We start from the raw sequence: 14,828 nt of genomic DNA on the forward strand, positions 1-14,828 counted from the left end.
CACCGCAGGGCACAGCTGAGCCTCTCAGCCGTGCTGGCAGCACCTCAGGAAAAACAAATTTAGGAAAGGGCAAAACCACTACACAGGCAGAGAAGGGGAAAAGCATGTGAAAACCAGCCCCGCAAATGAACATCCAGGCCAGCAAAGGAGGAGGGGGAGGTGCTGCTCCAGGTGCCAGAGCACAGATTCCCCTGCAGCCCGTGGAGAGAACCATGCTGGAGCAGATGCCCACAGCACAGTGCTGCGGAGGACCCCGTGCCAGCACAGGTGGATATTTCCAGAAGGACCAGCGATTCACGGAGAGCCCAGGGTGGAGGAGATTTTCCCCGAAGGACTGCAGCCTGGGGGAGGACTCACACTGGAGCAGGGAAAAGGGACGAAGAATGAGCAGCAGAGAGAAACTGCTACATCCTGACTGCAGAAGAGCTTGAGAAGGGGGGTGGGGTGGCAATGTGTCCTTTTAAGTTTTTTGGTCTTTGTTTCTCACTATCCAAACGTATTTTAATCGGTGGAGTCTGTTTTGCCAGTGACAGTCACTGGGAAGTGACAGCCCTGCCTTCACACTGACCCACAAACTTTTTCACCCTGTTTTGTCAAGGAGGGGCAGTGGCAGCCCCTGGGTGGGAGTTTGGCCTTCGGCCAAGGTTAACACTTGCCTAATGAAATTTTAGCATAGTTTAATAGACTAGTAAGTGATGCTTATGTTTATATAATGCTATGCGTATATACGCAAGCATCTTATAACAGTTGATTTTTGTTATACATCTATTTATTTATTTATTATTTTTAAGCAAAGCCGTTATTTTGCTGTACTATTTGTCATTAGCTCTTGAGGGGTGTGCTGGTATTGGCTGGAATAGAGTTAATTTTCTTCACAGCAGCTAGTATGGGGCTATGTTCTGCATTTGTGCCGGACACAGTGTTGGTCACACAGGGATGTTTTCGTTATCGCCGAGCAGCGCTTACGCAGAGCCAAGGCCCTTTCTGCCTCTCACCCCACCCCACCAGTGAGGAGGCTGGGGGTGCACAAGGAGCTGGGGGGGGACACAGCTGGGACAGCTGACCCCAGCTGACCAAAGGCATATTCCATACCACATGACATCACGCTCAGCATATAAAGCTGGGGGAGGCAGAAGGAAGGCAAAGACATCCAGAGTGACGGCATTTTGTCTTCCCAAATATTTGTTATGCGTGATGGAGCCCTGCAGTCCTGGAGATGGCAGAACACCTGCTTGCCCATGGGACGTGCTGAATAATTCCTTGTTTCACTTTGCTTGCGTGTGCAGCTTTTGCTTTTGCTATTAAACTGCCTTCATCCCAACCCATGAGTTTTCTCACTTTTCCCTTTCCGATGCTCTTCCCCACCCCACTGGGGTGGAACAAGTGAGTGGCTGTGCGGTGCTTAGGTTTTTAGGTGTGGCTGGGGTTAAACCACAACAGGGGGATATAAAGAAGAAAAAGATCTTGCTAACTTTTGATGACTGCATTAGAAGGAGCTGAACTGTACTTTGCGAGAAAGTGCTTCTCCAGCCCTGACTAGACAGAGAACCAATGATAAAGTAAGGCACGTTGGCTGGTAATACAGGCAAACATCTCAGGTTAGGTCACAGTTTCACATCTTTTGAGGGGGATCTCTAATCATAAAGAGATATTATATCAAAATATGAAACTAAAATACTTAGGAGTGCATACAAAGAAATCATGTTTTAAGGGGAACTTGTAACAGCCGAAGGCAGTGACTTGAAAACATACCTGTATGATCCACACTAAGCTGTTCTAACAGCATCATAGCCTCGTTGTAGGTTGAAGTTCCTAATTTGACATCCTCTGAAGTTGAGACAGATGAGTGAGATAAATCAGGGTCATCAGTTACTTCCATTTGTCTGCCGACCTACAAAAAATACAGTATTTTCTGTATGCCACTGTCTAGTATTACAGATCATTACAAATGCATGAATGATTCGTTCTCTCCTTCACAGCCTACAGATTTGTCTCAAATACAGTAAAGCTGCATACTAGCAGCAATTTGTACATCTGGTTGATCACTACATAAACACGGTTCCCATCTAAGTGACTAAAAGCTGATAGAAACTGTTTATCAAGAAACTAGTTTTACAGTACCTTGTTCTCTTCACTCCCGGTTGTTGCTCCAGGTCTAGAAAACAGAAATATATTTCAGTACTGGAGTGCTTACATTGCATTATGAATAATACCTGAAGTTGCTTTGAAAACTTCATTTCAGAACTGAATTAAACAAAATCTAGTATAGCAACTTTGCTAGATGTAGTTCAAGACCGAAACAATTATTGTGTACTATTATGTTTACTGCAAGGCTAATTTTTCCGCAAGATATTGAGCAAATAGTTGAAATAACTGTTCTCTCAGCTTCACTCAGCGACAGAAATCGTACAGCTACGGACATGTAGATATACAGTTATGTGCCTTCCCTGTTTAATACCAGGGGTTTAGCTCTCTTCAGTATTGAGAATCCTTCTCTTACAGGTCAAAGAACTGTAATTTTGGATTCTCTAGTGGACTGGGTCTGGCTGGGATGCAGTTTATTTTCTTCACAGCAGCCCACACAGCGCTGTGTGTTAGATTTCTGACCAAAACAGTGTTGATAACAAACCAAATCTTTAGCTAGTGCTGAACAGTGTCAATAACTTCTCTTTCTCACTTTGCCACAACCCACACAAGTAAGGTTGGGGTGGGCAAGAAGTCAGGAGGGTACACAGCTGCAAAAGAAAACGTGGAGCAGGAAGCAGGGCAAAAAACCCCGAGATACCTGCAGTGAAAGAGCAATTTTGCTTTTCTGTCTCTCCTCTCCCTTTTTAAAGCTATAAAATACTTTGATGCATGTGCACACACTCACATAATTAATCAGAATTTGTACACATGTGACCTTATCATTAACTTGGCCAGCATGCTCAAAGCACTCTAAACAAAAAAGAAGTGTTTTTCAACACAAAGCACATCAGGTAGTGTCGTCACACAAAAGAACAAGAATCTTCATATGCATCAGGTGTACAAAAAACCTCAAAACACAACAAAACCCCAAACTTGCCCCTAGCTCTTAGGTCAATTTTCATCATTAAGTAAGTTTTATTTTTAACATTCCTTATATGCATACCTTCCTTCACCCCGAGATGTTTCACTGGAAGTGCTATCATCCAGTACTTGACAATGATTCCCACTGGAAGAGCTCATCTGCTGGTGAGCCTTCTGCTTTGAAGACTGTCTTTTACTTTTCTTTGCAACTTTGGCATTCAGGGCAAATTCACTGCATTAAACAGAAAGAAAAAAAAAAATCACCAAGTGAGTAGGTTTACAAAAAATAATTTCTGTAAAACAGACATACTTAAGATGATGTCCAGAAATGACCGAGATAAAAAATACCTATGATACATTCACAGACTTGACTGCAAAGATCGTGGAAGATACCCAAGTATTTAAAAAAACCTTCCCCTAGGAGTGAGGGGCACATGTGGAATCTGAGCTAGATTCAGGTTAAGCTGGATATCCCCGTTAAAGCAAGCACCTAGAGCAGAGATCCCTTTGAAGGACAGACAGGAAAAAAACTCCTGCTTCGGTTTACATAAAAATACGTGTGCCTTCTTTAGACTTTTGAGATTGGTTTGGTAATATAATCTTTTCCCCTTTCCTGACAAAAAGGCATATTAACTTAATGAAAAGGAAAACACCAACTGCATGGAGACCACTAAAATCCCTTAGAAAAGGGAGCAGTAGTAAACCACAAGTTCCTACTTTTCTTTTCCTACTCACTATGGCTTTCACCACTGGGGAAACTACTACAATATTAGAAAACCTAAGAAACTTACATAGTACTACAAGTAAGAATTAGAGATTATTTCATTAGCTTACTCTTTCATTGGCATTTTAATCAATTTTGAGCTCTCATCAGATGAAAAATTCTTTTCGCCTTTTTCTTCTATAGTGTTTTCATTCTCCATTTTCAAATAGTCATTCTTCCTTAAAGTAATCTTTTGTTTCATTTGCCGATCAGTGACGTTGCCTGATGGTATATTTAATTTATCAAGACATTCCTGTTTTGCCACCGCCTGCACTTTGGAAATTCTTTGTTTGCTTTTTTCCTTCTCAACCTATAAAAAGAAAGTTAAGCTTCATGTATTTCTTACTATTTCTAGAAGACAGAAACACCACATCTAAGATTGATTAATTCAGGGTTTACCCCTGAAATAATATGAAATTAGAGAAGCATTTTCACAAAATCACACTAAAAGTTTATTATGTCATTGAAAGTACTTCAAATTCACTCGATTAAAGATAACAAAAATAAAGCCCTTAGAAAGAAAACAACAGTCTATCTTAAAACATGAACAACAAAAAAGTGAAAGCATTACTGATGGACAGAGTTAGGAGGACTGCACAATGTTGGTTGTAACACCACCAGAAAAAAGATCAAGTGGAACTGCGGGGGGATAATGCTCCCTTAACAAGGGGAGGAAAATAAAAAAGATGCCAAACCCACAAACACAAATGGTTTCACAGGAAAGAGGAATTTTAGTGAAAGGCAATGAAGACACACCATGCAGATATCACAGCAAATGAATTATTAGTCAAGACCCTGTTCAGAAGCTATTTTCATTCTTTGATTCAGAATCAGAACGGATATAATTGTATGGATTTCTTTTTATAGCAATGAAGTGATAATTACTTACGCTGGAACCGAGTGCCACCTATTGTTAAACTGGAACAAGAATGCATTCTGTTTTCCAAAAATGGGGAAAAAGAAAACTTTCCACTGCTCTCTTTATTCACAAGTAACACATTTCCATCAGAACAAAACACAATTTGCAGGAAGCATCTTCCCTTAATGATGAATAGCTAAAGTGAACAGGACCATTGATACAGAGAGAGATTAAAGAATAAAGAGTAGCAGGTGAACTACCTCTTTTTGCAGCTGTACCTTCTCTTTCTCCAAAGCCAGGAATACTATTTGCAGCATTCCTACCTTACCCTTAAATCTTTCAATATCTTGTTGTAGTTCTTCATCAAGATTCCTTTGCAGCATGCTATGTGCTTGCTGAGCATTTGCAAAAAGACCTTCCATTTCTGTTTCTCCTATTCTGTTGTCGATAAAGCAGTCCCTGGGAACATCATCACTAAATCCAGAGTCTTTTCCAAGTTCCCTCTCTGTTACAAAAAGTGTATTTTCATCACATGTAGAAACTGGTCTTATTGTAGGAATAGTATTAGAAATGTCATCCAACAGACTTGGTTTTAAGCTGTATCTCAGGGAGTATTCAGGACCTCCCACTACATTTCTACTACTTCCATTTTCATTCTCTTCCATTTCCACAGTAGGCATTTTTTTTTCCTCTCCTTTTGCTAGAGGCACCTTTGTATCATCGATATTGTTTGTGCAGTCTTCTTCATCTGTACTCCAGGTATCTTCCATGTTTGCATTTAAGTTACTTTGATCAGAAAGGACACCAAGAGTTGGAATTACAATTTCCATTTTGGGTACTTTTCCACCTAGCGTAAATTTAGTATCTCCAAATTCAACTTTACTTTCTAAGTTATTACTTGATTCTGTTGCATGAGATGAAACAACATGAGAACTCTTCAATTCATCACTGAAGCCAACTTTTGACATTTCTTCCACCAGAGAAGTAGTTTTCCCAGTTTCATTAATTTCACCAAACAGCTGCTTTAGCTCTGCTGTAATGTTTTTAAAATTTGTTTTCAATTCCCTTTTCTCATTTTCAACCCACATTCTTTCATATCTTTCTTCCCAAGGTTTTGGACTTAACTGCTTGTCAGCACTGTGCAATTCCTCATTTTCTGCTAGGGCTTCCTGATGTGAAATTTCTGCTTTATCAGTCTGATTTTCATGTGCTGTTTTTTCTATCAAGTTGGTAGTTTCTAAAATATATTTATCCTTACATAAACAGGTATAGACAGAAAGATTATCAAGAAAAAAATTACAGTTAATCTATGCAATTTCTGTTGCAAACTCATCATGTAATAGAAATAAGGCATTTTGAAAGCGAGTTTTCTAATATAAATCAAGGGTTACTAAATTAAAGGTTCACTGCATCACCATCTTCTTGAAAAACAGAAGGGCTTAAGAGACAACAGTTTCCTGGATTAGATTTGTCTGGGCACTAGGGTTGCTTTTACCTTTTAGCCTGCTTGCTTTCTGTAACTGCTGGCATTTGTCACAAAGTATTTTTACTTTTTCAAGTTTTGTTGCTTTAATACCATTTTACATTAAAACTGCCAACATTTTTCTCACCCAGTCCTCCCTCCATCATTCTCCACTGTCTGGCATTTTACAGTCCCCGGCCATCTAAGCTAATACAATGTGAATGAACATGACAAGCTTTTTACCGTTCACCACACAGAAGTGGCTAAGGGAGGATTATTTCTTCACTCAAGATTCAGAAATAATAAATTCCATTCCAAGGTCCAAAGAAAAGGATTTATTAGGGAAACCTGTCTGTTCCTTCCCTCATCCCAGAAATCAGGAACCCAAGCTTGCAGGAAAACCGCACCGTGCCTTAATCCTTCCCAGCCCCCTCAAATCCCTCTCCCCACGCTCTGTTTCTCAACAGCTCCGACTGCTTCTGCCCTGTGTCACAGTCCTCCCCATGTGCCTCCTCGGCTCGTGGTGCCTTCTGAACAGGTCCTGCAGCCTTGGTGTCCCAACGGGCTGAGACCGTTGTGCTCCTCACGCTCCTGTCGTGTTAGCCAGGCCCTTTTCTCCCGCGGCAAAGACCCCTCCTCTCAGAAGAGGGAAGCAGCACCTCAGCCAGCCACCACCTGTCTCACCCTCCCTGTTCCCAAGCTCATCGGCCAACTACTACCACCTTGCAACAGGCTTTCTGTGCTTTGCCTGTTAAAATTAAGCATGTCCCTCTTCCGTGACGCCTGGGTGTGCGGTGGAAATAATTTGCTATACTGTCCCTTCAGGTGCTCCAGAAGACGCCAGACCCCTCTGTGCAGCCCTGCCCCGTATGCCCAACACAAGCAGGACGCCTGCCTCATTCCCCTCTAGGATACCCTCTGAAAAACCCTTTTCAAACACTTAACGTGGCCAAACAAGAGCATACTTTGCAGAGACTGGGAAAGCATCAGAAAGGTCACCAAATCTCAAGGTGTTCTGTTTGTTCTTTGTTTTACAAAGAGGAAGACCAGGTATGTTTAATCAAACAGATCAGCATATTATAGACAAATCTCCCTCTTCACTTGAATGTGCATTTTGCACAGGCAAAAAACCCCCACATTTGGCTGCACTGTTTCTCAGCAGCGCACAAAAGGAAAAACCCTGCTCAAAATTTAAGCAAACCAACTGAAAACAAATCACTATAATAGCAAGTATCCAACATAATGGCAAAGATTTTACCCCACCATAAGAAGACTGTATCCAACTTTACTTCAGACTGTAATACAACCTCTGCCTACAAGACTCTCCCTTTATTCAGCATTATTCACTGACTGGTAAGTTTTCTTTACCTTAGTGTATAATACAATTTACTGAATCAGATTGTAATCCAAAATACTTGGTTTTACATACCCACAGCCCATAATTTTCAATAGCATCCTTCACGTTGTCTTTTTCAGCTGATGATGACATAGGAAAGATAGATCCTGAGTTCTCACCTGCAGTAAAAAACCACAAATTTTTATAAACAGCATAACTTAATACTACTTATTTACAGCTAGAGTGCATCTTGAATCATCCTATTTGTGACAAAAATCTTAACACAAAATAACACATCCCCTCAAATTCGTGCACTGTTAGAGAGAAAATCATAATACAGATTTAAGATGCATCTGTGTGAATTCCTTTCTTCCTTTCTTCCAGGGCATTATACTTTTTAATGTATAAGGGAAATTTGCTGAAATTCACTACATATGGCCACAAATAACCCATTCCTGTTTCTTAAACATGCACAATCTCTCTCTCTCATACGTAGACAGATACCTCTGTATCTCTGGTACACTGTGCGCCATACAGTATCCCTCCATCAATTTCAAGTTCCCTATGTGTTGTGCACAGAAAATCATGAACAACAAAGTCACAGGCTTGAAATCTTGAAGACCCCAGCTTTGTTCCTTGCACGACACAAATCTGTCTCTAGACATGGATCTAGACAGAGTATTTCAGTCAAACTGTTGCCCCATCTGTTCCAGAAGACACGGATGGGCCACTGAATGAAAGACAGGCTTGTGAAATGTGGAGAAATAACCCATGATCTGGATGTCTTTACTGTTGGAAACTGGATTCCACCCTTTCCTCTCTCAGAATTTCTAAGTAATACTGGACAGGTCACAAACTCCTCAGAAGCAGTCACTCACTCAGTCTGGGCTCCCCATTATGGGGTGCCTACCTTGAATCTCTGTTATATCTGAGAACTGGACTCCAAATAGTTCCAGACACAATTTAGAAGCAGCAACTCATTGTCATTGTTTGTGTTTGAAGGAACAAGTATTCAGAAAGAAACAAGTCCCAGCAGCTCAAGTGTGGCATCTAAAAAACAGAGATGGATTCTTTCCACCTTAATCACTCTGGATCTCCTTTCCTGCTCCATAATCCTATGGCTTCTACCTAACAGCCTTTCTGTACACAAAGCTTCGCTGCTAGAGAGGGACACAACATTCTTCCCATAAGAAAAGCAAGCAAGAAGGAAGAAAATAGATAAAATCATAAGAATACAAAAGGGTCCACCATTTATGAGTCACAGGGCCAACCTCACTTTTGGCATTTTCTCCTGTAGGTGACTCCTTTTACAAACTTTCATTGTATGTGCTAGTCCTAGAAGCCTCTCCACCCAAGTACAGCAGGGGGTGGTCAGTCTGTCGGACAGATGGGGCTGCTCCAACTCTGTTTCCATGAAGGTATGCTTACCAGATTTCTTCTGTCACTTCACCAATGTTCACTTAGGTCAAAAACAGCAAAATGCAGGCAACTTCCTACCATACCATTTGATACGTGTCATCGCTCCCATCATCTAACATGGACACCACCATTTTGCTTAAAAGACAGACTTTAAGTATTTTGTGGATGCAGGAGAACTGTGACATCTTTCCTGTGCACAACACAGACTGAATAAGCTTTTCTGGTCAACTGTATCTGCCTGAAAACTGGATAAAAGCAAACCTGCCAGCACCCAGAGTTTTGTACTGGCCTTCTAAGAATGCAATTCACATTCTCTGTTCAGAGTATGTAGGTGTCTTAATGTTTTGGATTCTGTTTCAGAGTGCGGTCACTTTACAATTAGGTGCCACGCTGCTATAGTCAAAACCAACCCTAACTCCTGTTCAGCCTTGCCCATCATGGTCAACAGTAAAGTTTTCAGCAGCAGCTATTTGAGTCTGAAGTCTCAGTCTTTAGATAAGATTTTAGTAACATTGGAGGCCTAAGAATTCTTTTCCATAGGGTTTAAATCAATCTTGAAATGTCTGTATGATGGGTACAGAACAAGGAAGAAGGCAGGAAAGATGAAAGGCTACAGTGTTCTTCCCTCCTTAGAGTTCTCATTGTGTCGGTAACTCTAGTCAGTAATTACTTTTCCAACCACCAGAAAAATAACTAAAAAATAAACCAGACTTCTCCCATTAGCTGTTGCAAGTAAAATTTCTTCTTTTCTTGGAGCAGTAATTCATGAATCTATTTTCTGTATTATTGGCTTTTGTCAACATTGTGAAAGAGGATGACTCCTCATTGCCAAGAGTGCTTCACTTTTAGCACAGGGAGAAATGTTTAGTTAAAACACTGGTAGAACCCTACTCCAAGGCTTCTGAAGAGCCTGTCATTCAAAAAAATGTATACAAAAAATTCACAGGGTAAATTAAATTCCAGTATTTTTGCCTATCATTTATTGCTAGCATGTATTTTTATTAACGGATGCCTGCAGTGCAGTGCACACAAAAGATGCAAATCCTCCACCTTTTACTCTGTCTGCTCTCTAGCTAGCACTGAAAAATGACTTCTAGTCATCTTAGGTCTTTCCAATTAGTCTTTACCTCTCCACTCTATTCTGAGACTTCCCTCATAAATTGTTGTACATAATGACTTTTTGCAGATTACAGTGGACAGCAGCTACTCTGCTATACAGGAAACATAAGAACACCACTACTTTATTTTGACTCAAAAACAGATTTTAAGAATGTATTACTATGAGTCAGTAACAAAGTAAATAGAATGGGAAATTCCATCTCTCGTTGAATATTTAATTGCTCAAGATACTGTACCTGTTTTCCACATTTATGAAATAAAACTTGTCAAGGATGGCATTCAACCCTTTTAGAGTCAGAAATATTTGTGCTGCAGGAATCATGATGCTTTGTTGAAGCAATCTAATTTGCTTAAACCCAAATTCAAACATAAAATGTTTGAAAGAAAGAAATAAGAAATTTTTACATCTACTTCTTAGCACCTGACCTTCAAGATAACATACGGGTAAAAACCAGCATGACACAAATGAATAAAGCCATACAGGAAAAATAGCTGACCTGAAATGAGCCATGAAAAGGCAACCTTTCCTTTCTTTCTTTGTAATATTGTAACATACTGGTCCATTATGGGGCTACACTCCACATTACTGTGGAATACAGACATAACCAAAACTCATGTTTTAACTGAACAACTTCTAACAAATGTCTGTGTGTCTTACAAGAACACTGTCACTGCAAAATGAAGGGTGAAAGAGGACTCACTGCTTACCCATTGCAAATACGTGAGAGGGAGAAGAGCGAGAGGAGGAGGAGGGAGATACTGCTAGAGAGAATTTTCATCTCTATTATTGTCAAAAGAACAATACTTTTTTTTTTTCTTCCCCTACAGCAAAGATGCCCAAGAACTTGGAACTATTTGTATTCTATACTTAGAAGTTACAAGTCCACTTACTTGTCTACATATCTGTTCACCTCTCTCTGGTTTATAATTTCAAGAGCCAGTTGTAGAAACTCTAAAACCTGAGTAGCAAATTGTTTCTCATCTTATAAACAAGTGTGATTAATACAAAATACAACACAAATAATCAAATATGCAAATCAATAAACATTAGAACAAAGAAATTAAAAAACCATTAAGGTTACATATCCTCTCTCCAATATATAGCGGACCAGCTAGCTGCCTCAATTTTAGTCTTGTTTCCAAAGGAAACAGAATTCCTGACAACATGCTGACACTAATTTCCTCCCATCTTGTCTCTCTTCCCCACTTCCTTCCCATACACCTCTGAACCTGCTGGTCATTTTCCATGAAATAAGAGAAGGAAGCCTTAGAGGAATGTGTTTGCTACATGTTTCGAAACAACTGCCAGACAGGTAGAGAAAAGCCAGGCAAGTAGTAATTCCTGAAAACTACAGCTACAGCATGAGCCCAAGAATTACCCTTTCTGCCTCACCTGCAGCTCCTGGACAGCCTAGCCTGCAGATCCCTAGCCTGGAATCAGCCACAGCACATGCTCAGAGACCCAGGAAAGTCAGGAAGGGGTTTTTTTTAGAAACTGAAAGAAAAGCAGACTTCAAGACTGCCTGAAAAGGGGAGATGGCAGCAAGTATGGTGTAGGAAGCGTGTATCATGAAAGGGTATGTACAGTGCTCAATAGCAGACTAGAGGAGGGAGCAAATACATACACAGAGGTATATTTCAGCAGACCTTCTGCTCCCAGGATGCCTTGCTAGAGCCATTCATTTAATATTAGAAACAAAATTGCAAGTACAATGTGTCTGTCCATAAACGAACACTACAAAGAGATTTTTATGAATACCTTCAACATCTTCTGCATCTCCTAAACCAAATTCCTCCAACAGATCTGCAAAACAAATCAGATGCTTTATTAAATACTCCTATCTAGAAAGATTATGAAGCTAAACCCAGAACCACATGAAGTGAACATTACCTGACTTCTGCTGCTTTTTTTTAGGAGAGGTTTCATTCATTTCCAAAACAGATTCAGAGGTCTTCAGCTATGAAAGACAATAAAATGACAAAAAAAAATCAAACTTAAAGTAACTACATAATATTTAATGAGCAGAACAAGTAGTCAGTCTGACATGAACAAATACTTACCTGGGAATTATTGGGTGTCTCCAAAAAGCCTGGAGGTGAAAAATGTTTTAGAAAGTGTTATTTTATTTAATTTATACAATTTTTACTCCATCCAACATCAGTAGTTTCTACAACTAAGTATTAGTTGCAAGCATTATTTCATCGAGACTACGATACTGAACATTCAATTTACCTCATCATACAGCATTTGTATCAGTATACAAGAAATGGACAATGCATGCTTCCCATCATGCACCTTGGATTTAAGAAATAACAATCATAGAACTAGGACAATCCATAGGAAGCAATAAGGACTTGCTTGTTAACAAAACAAGATCAAAATACTTATTTTGAGGAGCTGAATCCTGCTTTCTACAAAGATTATTTCAAAAGCCAAAGCTGGCTTGCTGTAATGAATGCTCATAAAATAACACTATGAATTATATAAAATAACAGCACTACGACCGTGATGTTGAGGGGTATTTTCCTTTCCATGGATGGGACAGAGAAAACAGGGGTGCAGACATAGAAATCTCATACACATCATACAATGAGGAAGAATCAAACTAGTTCTTATCAGGTTGTTCTGGTTTAGATTGCAAGGAAAGAAAAAAACCAAATTACAATTGCTTGTAACCTGCATTTATAACACAGTTCCAAATAGTTTTTTTTTTTAAAGACTTTTGTCCAACATTAAGTAACTTACAAACCCACACAATCTACTGGCCCACCTATATTTCTCAAGCCCTCTGCTTTAGTCATCTTACAGTTTGAGTCCTCTCATGAAAGAAGCGTATGAAATGTTATTAAGAATGGCTCCACAGCAAAATTTTTGTATTTAAAAAAATTGTTAAAAACCTAACAGCATTTGATTTCAGTAAACTTGGTGGTCTAGCAGTATGGAAACACCTTAGAAAGATTATCATAATCACCTTCTATCCCCTTTTTACACTGATTCTGGATTTGTATGAATCTACTAGAATCTAGTAGATTCACACAAAGCAGACTTTCATGACAACTACTCAACAAGTAAATTTACAAGCTCCTAGGAGCTTTTAAAGTTTTGCTTCCAGCTTACTAAACTAAAATTGGATTAGCTTCTTCAGCTATTCTATTGTACTTACGCTACAAGCAGGACTGACCATTTAGTAAAAAAGAAATCCTTCAGGTAAGAGTTCTACCCCAATAGCAAAACTTCCCTGCCATTCTATGCTCCAGATGCTCAAGAGACAGTGTCACAAACTACAGGTAGAAACCCTTCACAACAAAACCTGAACTTTTAGTCACATTTTAGCTCCTAGGCAAAGCATAACAGAAAGGTATAAAAAAGATTAAGATAGGGGGGAAAAATGCTTTAGCCAGATCATAGATTTCTCCTGCTACATTATCATCCAGGAATGTTTAGATGTTCAGACAGCCCTAAACCACATACACTTTCATTGCTATGCCACAAGAACCTGAATCCAAAAAAGCAGAAACACATCCAAAGAACACACATAATGCAAACAAGATATCTTCCTTTACAAACTTGCCAGCAAGCACTGTGATAGCTGGTGTTAATTAACAAATACTAAGCACTTCATCGCTATAGTGCACACCCACACCATACCAGCATTCCTAAGGCAGACATTGATAAAAGCTCATGTTAGCCTATACGTGTTTACAGACAAACGTTTAGTCCACCAGGAAGTTACCAGTCTTGTGGTCCCCTGAAATCATCTGTGAGCATGCTCCGTGTCTGTCTGCAGCTGGAAGCAACACACCAGGTGATACTATTTCCGGACTTTCAGAATCTGTCTGTATAACATAAAACACATGCGTGAGAATCAGTACAAATTTTCAACTCATTTCTATGTAAAAAGTTCCTGCTAAGCCAACTTGCACAGCATGGAATCACAGAAGCCTTTGATAAGCCCCTTGGAAAGGGCACATCAAGACACAGTGGAAAATCACAGCAGACTTGCGTGTTTTCAGATCTTAGGCAAAAACCTCACAACTCATCTAAACTATTCTGTCATGTTGACAAACTGCACAGCCACAAAAGAGAATTAACATGGTAACTCAAGATGTGGGTTGTGAACGAGTAACTGCAGGTCTGTGGTGATCCAACTTTCGTACTGAACTGGTACCTGATACTCAAATTTATGCTGGTGTTCCCCAGGCACATATCCTGCAGTGCTGAGTGAACACATGGCTACTCCCAATCGCAAAGGTTGAATCAAGACTGTTGGGGTTGAACAAAGACTAGCAAGACAAAGCTTACAGAAACTAAGGCTACCTAAAAAAACCCAGTAATATTTTAGCCTTGTATTTTTAAGAAGGGGATGGGGAAGAGTTCCTTCTTCCTCACAAGAAAAGTCAGAGGGGGTAAGCTACAGACTCTGCTTGTTTTCTTCTAACCCATTACCATAGATAGAAAGAACTAAAGGGGCAAACACAGCCAGACCGTGTGGTATCTCTGTTGAACATTACTTTCAAAAAGGGCCAAAAAGGTAGAAAGGATCTTTACAGAAGTAGCTAATCATCTAGGCTGTAGGCCCTAAGGGCAACCACTGAACAGGTCAGCAGGACAAAGTTGTGTGGTGAAAAAGCAACAATCCCACCAGCCCCCGTGAGAAGCTCAGAGTATTTTAAGCAGCAAGAAACTTCACTGCCTCAATACTATACTAGAAACTAAACTCAAAAGGCCAGTTGCTATGAGACCCAAATCATTAGACAGACTTAACTTCATCCCAGGCCTACTGAACAGCTAGTACACAGCACAAGTATTTCAAGGGCCCCC

General features: G+C 39.9%; 2 protein-coding genes across 6 annotated transcripts in view; both read right to left on the bottom strand.

The window, feature by feature from the left end:
- The window catches only part of LOC308065248 (uncharacterized protein), a 59,138-nt gene that overhangs the window by 26,450 nt on the left and 17,860 nt on the right, over nt 1-14,828 (bottom strand). For all 5 annotated transcript variants that reach the window (XM_080390991.1, XM_080390990.1, XM_080390989.1 and 2 more), the window contains 9 exons: nt 13,741-13,843; nt 12,068-12,096; nt 11,898-11,964; nt 11,766-11,810; nt 7,562-7,647; nt 3,883-4,121; nt 3,131-3,280; nt 2,122-2,155; nt 1,753-1,891 (listed from right to left, as the gene is read on the bottom strand). In XM_080390991.1, the coding sequence (XP_080247117.1) occupies nt 1,753-1,891; nt 2,122-2,155; nt 3,131-3,280; nt 3,883-4,121; nt 7,562-7,647; nt 11,766-11,810; nt 11,898-11,964; nt 12,068-12,096; nt 13,741-13,843 (892 nt within the window). The remainder of the gene's footprint in view (nt 1-1,752; nt 1,892-2,121; nt 2,156-3,130; nt 3,281-3,882; nt 4,122-7,561; nt 7,648-11,765; nt 11,811-11,897; nt 11,965-12,067; nt 12,097-13,740; nt 13,844-14,828) is intronic.
- LOC308065517 (uncharacterized protein) lies at nt 4,115-6,837 on the bottom strand (the record flags this gene model as incomplete). The annotated part of the gene is made up of 2 exons (XM_080391577.1): nt 4,115-5,977; nt 6,817-6,837. The coding sequence occupies 2 exons, from the start codon at nt 6,835-6,837 to the stop codon at nt 4,901-4,903; spliced, it is 1,098 nt and encodes a 365-aa protein (XP_080247703.1). The 3' UTR covers nt 4,115-4,900.

Source organism: Falco punctatus (assembly GCF_963210335.1).
Source record: "Falco punctatus genome assembly, chromosome: 6".
NCBI classification, from domain to species: Eukaryota; Metazoa; Chordata; class Aves; order Falconiformes; family Falconidae; genus Falco; species Falco punctatus.